Raw genomic sequence first — 5,794 nt, 5'->3', positions numbered from 1 at the left:
AAGAGAGAGTGGGAGTAGATTAGTTATTTACACTAGAATGTGAGTGTGAAATATGAATAAAAAATCAAAATTCTATTTATGTGATTATTTCATCTTGGATTAATAGTAAATTGTTTTAAATTATAATTTTATCTTTATTTAAATAATTATATTTTTTAATTACAAAGTGAATAAAAAATATATTTATAAAATAAACTATTTTTTATTATTAATTTTAATTATATAAATTAATAACAATTTTGAATATTCTTAATTATATAAATCGTAATCTTTTTATTAATTTTAATTAATAATATTTATTAAAAATCAATTTCTGTCTCAAAGCTCACGCCTTCACGCCTTAGTCTCACACGCCAGTTCCATTTTCAAGTTTTCCACCGCCGTCGCTCGTCAGCCACACCGTTAGTCTGGCGGGAGGCAGCCGCCGCAGCAGAACGTCGCCGTCGCCTTAGCCAGTCTGTCGCCTCCAATCTGGGGCTGGTCGCCGGTAAGATTGTCGATTCTCTTTTTTATTTAATATATATTTACTGTGACTTAAATTTTATTTTTCCTTAATTATATATTTTTGAGTTGGGATTACTAGATTAGGGCTTAATTTTTGCAGCAGCTGTTTGATTGTTTATGAGCTGTTAGCTGTTAATTTTTACCTCAGTTGTTAGTTGCTAATTTCTATAATTCTATTGTTAGTGTAATTGGGGAAAATTGCAAAAACGTTAATTTTTGTAGTTGTTCGTGATTTATTTACAAATAGATAAATTATGGTGCTGTTATTACCCTATTACTCGGCTTCTTCAGTGTGTAAGCAGTTCTTCTAAACCAATATGTTTACATGGCCAGGAAATTTTGTTCCAATGAGAGGTCTTAATTCATGGGATCTTACAGCAATTTGATGCTGGGCTGGTATGATTCCTGATTCATCCCATTCAGGTGGCTTACTGTCTATGGATAATTCGAAAAATTATTTATTTCAAATTGCAAAAGTGTTTAGGTGGTCTTTCTACCAAATGGATCTTCTGATTTGGGTCTGAAAATGTCACTTGACAAAAAAGTTTAGGCTATGGGATTGATTTCTTGTATTATTGCTACGTTAAATAATCTCCAATAGTTTGTGCACTTTTTGTTTTCTTTGAATTTTGTTGGGTGTGCTGTAGTGAATGCAGATTGCTTTTTTTTTTTTTTTTTTAATTCCTGTCAGATGTCTACTTATTCAAGTGTTCAAAACAACACTGCATCTGAAACCGTTCAGTCTGACTGTGAAGATTGCTTATTTCAGCATGAAGTTCTAGCAAATGCTAATGGCAATGAAACTTTGAAGTTTCTTTTATTTGTGATATTGTGGTGTTTTTTTTTTTGTTGTTGTGGAATGTGATTTTGTGATTTGTAGTGTTGTTTTATTGTTATTGTTGTAGATTTATAATTTGTAGTGGATTTCTAAACTACGTGTGTGGACAGGAGTTTATTGTTTTTCTGATTTGTGGACTTTTGATAGACTTTATTATGTATATCTTGTCCAATTAATAGTTTTATGAAGGTGAAAACTTGAAACAGTAAACTGGAAAGTCCAGACAAAATAGAGCCATAACTAACCCGAACTGAACTGAAGTTTATAATTCAGTTGGGTTCGGTACTGAACTTCGGTTCACATTCGGTTTAGTTTTTAAGATCCAATCAGTTTCGGTTCCGTTTTGATGCCGAACCGAGCAGAGCCGGATAATGCCCAGCCCTATTCCAGTTCATGTTCAATTATTTTCCTTATTGAGTTCTTATTCGGTTATTTTTATAAAGAAACTGAGTTTAACAGGTTCTGTTTAATTTGGCAGTCTTTTATAATGTTTATTCTGCGTTTCGTTTTTTAATAAAAATTCGTCCAAGCTCTGTACACTTCTCCAGGGACCGGTTAGTTAATCCCCCATTTACTTATGATTGTTTCATCTTCATTTTGATTTTTAAACCATCTTTATTAGGAATTCATTCTGTTTCAGTACAATGAAAGATTTGAATTTTGTGTCTACTTGTTGATTATTCTACCATTTGCATTTGATTTTGGTATTATTATTATTATTATTATTTCTCTCTATTTACTTGTTTTGAAATCAATGATATTGAGCATCATCTCAATGTGCTGATTGTTTTCTCTTCCTTTCTTGCTGAGTGGATGAATCTGAAGAGAAAATTATTCTTATTTGCAGTGAGAGATTTGGATTCATGGCTAATCAGAATCATAGAATTCTGATGGTCTCTGATTTTTTCTATCCCAACTTTGGTGGTGTGGAGAATCACATATACTATTTGTCACAATGCCTGCTAAAGTTTGGCCACAAGGTTAGATCATGCTTTACAATCTGTAGATTTGACATGTTGAATGCTAGGTCCATATAATTGTGGCATCGTACAGAGAGAGAAATGAGGAAACTATTTGTAGAATAGTTTGCTTGGGTAAATTAAACAAATAGGAAATGTTTTAAGAGAAATAAAATAATTTTTTTTCCTTTTGTTTCTTCCACAAATTGGAAATAGAGAGAGAGAGAGAGAGAGAGAGAGAGAGAGAGGGAGGGAGGGAGGGAGGGAGCGAGGGAGGGAGAGGAAGCTTTTGGCTATAAAGTTTCTCCTCAAACATGTGCATGAAAACTTTGTTTTTGTTTTTATACGATTATAGATCATTGCATGATAAACTTATTAAATGCTTATTCAGGTGGTGGTCATGACTCATGCTTATGGAAATCGTTCTGGTGTGAGATACATGACTGGTGGCTTGAAAGTTTACTATGTACCATGGAGACCATTTATTATGCAGAATACACTGCCGACCTTCTATGGGACACTTCCAATTATAAGGACAATCCTTATTCGAGAAAAGATATCATTGGTGCATGGGCATCAAGCCTTCTCAACTCTTTGTCACGAAGCTCTGATGCACGCTCGCACGATGGGATATAGAGTTGTGTTTACTGACCATTCTCTTTATGGTTTTGCCGATGTTGGGAGCATCCACATGAACAAAGTATTGCAGTTTACTTTGGCAGATGTGAGCCAGGCCATTTGTGTTTCGCACACAAGCAAAGAAAATACGGTGCTACGATCAGGCCTGCCACCCCAAAAGGTTTTTGTAATACCAAATGCCGTGGACACTGCTATGTTCAAACCTGCCCCAGAGCGTCCCGGTAGTAATGAAATTATTATTGTTGTTATTAGCAGATTAGTTTATCGCAAGGGTGCAGACTTACTTGTTGAAGTCATTCCCAAAGTCTGCCGATGTTTTCCCAATGTGAGTTAAATTATTATTATTTTTTTATTTTTTATTTTCTTTGGTGCTCTCATTTGTAGACATGGCATGCACGCAATTGCTAGATATCAGTCCATCATTTTTAGTTTCCTTTCAAATAAAGGCAAAAGTGCTATGTAGAAGTTAAACATGACATTATGGAATGTTTAGTTATTTGCAACTCTAGTCTCATTTGGGAATGCGTGTTAAGGTTCGTTTCATTGTTGGAGGGGATGGACCTAAACGTGTGCGGTTGGAAGAGATGAGGGAGAAGCATTCTCTTCAAGATCGAGTAGAAATGTTGGGGGCTGTGCCACATGCTCAAGTACGTTCAGTCCTGATTTCTGGTCATATATTCTTAAACAGGTTAAATTCTAATTGAATGTTGGATATATCTTTTTCTTCTCATTTAGTTGCTTAATCAACTTTCAGCTAGCCACCTTATTTTTATTCTTTTTAAATTCTTTTGTCTGATTTTACTTGTATCTCGCATACAGTTCCTTAACAGAAGCATTTTGCATAGCCATATTAGAGGCTGCTAGTTGTGGATTATTAACAGTCAGCACACGTGTGGGAGGCGTCCCTGAGGCATGTATTATGAGATGCTTTTACTATACCTGGCCATTTTTGTTAGTAATAGTTTAGAATGACATATTAGAATTATTTAATTTCTGGAAATCCTTAGCAGGTTAGGAAGCTGATTTTTCTGACCTCTGCTTATAGGTTTTACCGGATGACATGGTTGTCCTTGCTGAACCAGATCCTGGTGATATGGTACTAGCAATTAGAAAGGCAATATCTCTACTTCCGAAGATTGATCCACAAGTTATGCATGAGCGTGTGAGTAAATTATTCAAATGACTTGAATATTTTGATATTTGGACTATTTGTGTAATGCTAAGGATCCATTGTGCCTTGCCAGATGAAAAAACTCTACAATTGGCATGATGTTGCCAAAAGGACAGAGATCGTGTATGACCGTGCTTTGGAATGTCCCAATCAAAATCTTGTAGAACGACTCTCGCGGTATGCTATTGAGTTTTCATCTGTCTAGTTGATACTCATTCAGTAATTGAGTAATAAGTTCATCATATGAAGTTAGCATGAATACAGTTGATTTGTTATGATGACTCTGTGGTTAATCTTGCTTGAGAACATTTTAATTGGGGTAATTCTGATCTAAACTTACTACCATTTGTTTTGTATCTCTTGGGCAATTTTGTATTGTCACAAGTGTTAATGTAGTTAAATGAAAGTCCCTATTCAATATTTAATAGTCCTGGACCGTAAGTTGTTAGTATTTATCTTTTATACCTTCAGGTGATCTAGGTAATGCTTTTCTTTTTTCTTCGTATAAAGTTTGGGTGGAATCAGTTTATGCTTTTCAAACAGTCTTCAGCTTGCTGATGCCATCATGTTTGTTAGGTACCTCTCGTGTGGTGCATGGGCAGGCAAGCTTTTTTGCTTGGTTATGATCATTGATTATTTGCTATGGCGTTTCTTGGAATTGTGGAAGGTAGTGTTATCACTTTTCTAATTTTTGTCTTCTGCCATTACACATTGATTTTGTCACACATATGAAGCTCATTCTTTTGTGCATATTATATCAGCCAGCAGAGGATATTGAGGAGGTGCCCGATATTGTTCTACCCTGTCAGTCAGATGGAGTGAGCTTGAAGGATTGCAGCGAAGACCAGTGCTTAAGGTGATCTTTTCTTAAGGTTCCAAAAGAACTACAAAAAGGAAAGAACTGAATGCTTAACAAACTAGATTCCTGTCATAATCATTTACTTTCCTTGGTCCGAAGGGAGAGGGGTTTCTGGAGTCTCCCAGGTTTGCCTATGCAATTGGGGCTTCCAGTGCTGTTTCATTAATCCTATCCAAAAGTTGAGCTTGAAAATTTATAGATGCACTCTTTACTGTGTGACTCACAGTGATAGGTTAGTTTCAGGCAAAATTTTGGGCTTTCATCCAGAGGAATTAATTTTTCTTATTCCTTGTGATCTGTATCGTATTGCTTGTGTAAAATAGTTTGAATGTCAATGAACTTGGTGGTAAATTACTAATTGCACCACAAAAGACTGACAGGCTGCTGATTGTTGTGCTTCGAGTTAATGTGAATGGATGTGATAAACATTTCCTACTTTGCTTTCTATAAGTAACAATTTGTGCAATTACTGTATTGATATAAAAGGAACTTATAATATCTCAGACACAGGATTTCTGCTAACAATACTTGTCAAATAGTCAGTATGAAGAGCCTTTAATTTCTACACAAGTTCTTGCCGCAATTCGAGATTCGTGGATCGATGCATATTCATCGGTTGATTAAATCTCAAGTGTGCATTTGTTTGAATGCATTAATCACACATTGCGTACACCCTGCAAATGTAATTTCCCCTTTGGCTGTATCAAATATTCATCAACTTTATTTTTAACAGTGGGTGGTTCCAAATTTTAGCAACTGAGTAATGGTAAGAGAATTTACGTAGTCGACAAATAACACTAGCTCTATTAAATTAAATTGATGGC

General features: G+C 35.2%; 1 protein-coding gene across 6 annotated transcripts; it reads left to right on the top strand.

Annotated features, from left to right (window-relative positions):
- Window positions 1–305: 305 nt before the first annotated feature.
- LOC102625249 (phosphatidylinositol N-acetylglucosaminyltransferase subunit A) lies at window positions 306–5,405 on the top strand. Of its 6 annotated transcripts, none has more exons than XM_006493460.4 (10): window positions 307–487; window positions 838–900; window positions 2,190–2,322; window positions 2,693–3,265; window positions 3,474–3,628; window positions 3,760–3,850; window positions 3,986–4,102; window positions 4,185–4,288; window positions 4,688–4,778; window positions 4,873–5,405. In XM_006493460.4, the coding sequence occupies exons 2-10, from the start codon at window positions 869–871 to the stop codon at window positions 4,969–4,971; spliced, it is 1,395 nt and encodes a 464-aa protein (XP_006493523.2). In that variant the 5' UTR covers window positions 307–487; window positions 838–868; the 3' UTR covers window positions 4,972–5,405. The 6 variants fall into 6 exon arrangements, with proteins under 6 accessions (XP_024949339.2, XP_052298389.1, XP_006493523.2 ...); XM_006493461.4 differs by having other exon boundaries at window positions 838–927; XM_025093569.2 differs by having other exon boundaries at window positions 838–927; window positions 2,168–2,322.
- The last annotated feature ends 389 nt before the right edge of the window (window positions 5,406–5,794 follow it).

Source organism: Citrus sinensis, chromosome 5 (assembly GCF_022201045.2).
Source record: "Citrus sinensis cultivar Valencia sweet orange chromosome 5, DVS_A1.0, whole genome shotgun sequence".
NCBI lineage: Eukaryota > Viridiplantae > Streptophyta > Magnoliopsida > Sapindales > Rutaceae > Citrus > Citrus sinensis.
The sequence above is the reverse complement of the archived record's forward strand: the minus strand, read 5'-3'. Positions and strand labels throughout refer to the sequence as shown.

What these genes read in the sequence shown, in the direction of transcription:
- LOC102625249 (XM_025093569.2), top strand. Translation starts at nt 903, where the DNA reads ATGATTCCTGATTCATCCCATTCAG. An exon ending in TCCTGATTCATCCCATTCAG is followed by an intron (nt 928 to 2,167) that starts GTGGCTTACTGT and finishes ATGAATCTGAAG; the next exon opens with AGAAAATTATTCTTATTTGC. An exon ending in TCTGCCGATGTTTTCCCAAT is followed by an intron (nt 3,266 to 3,473) that starts GTGAGTTAAATT and finishes ATGCGTGTTAAG; the next exon opens with GTTCGTTTCATTGTTGGAGG.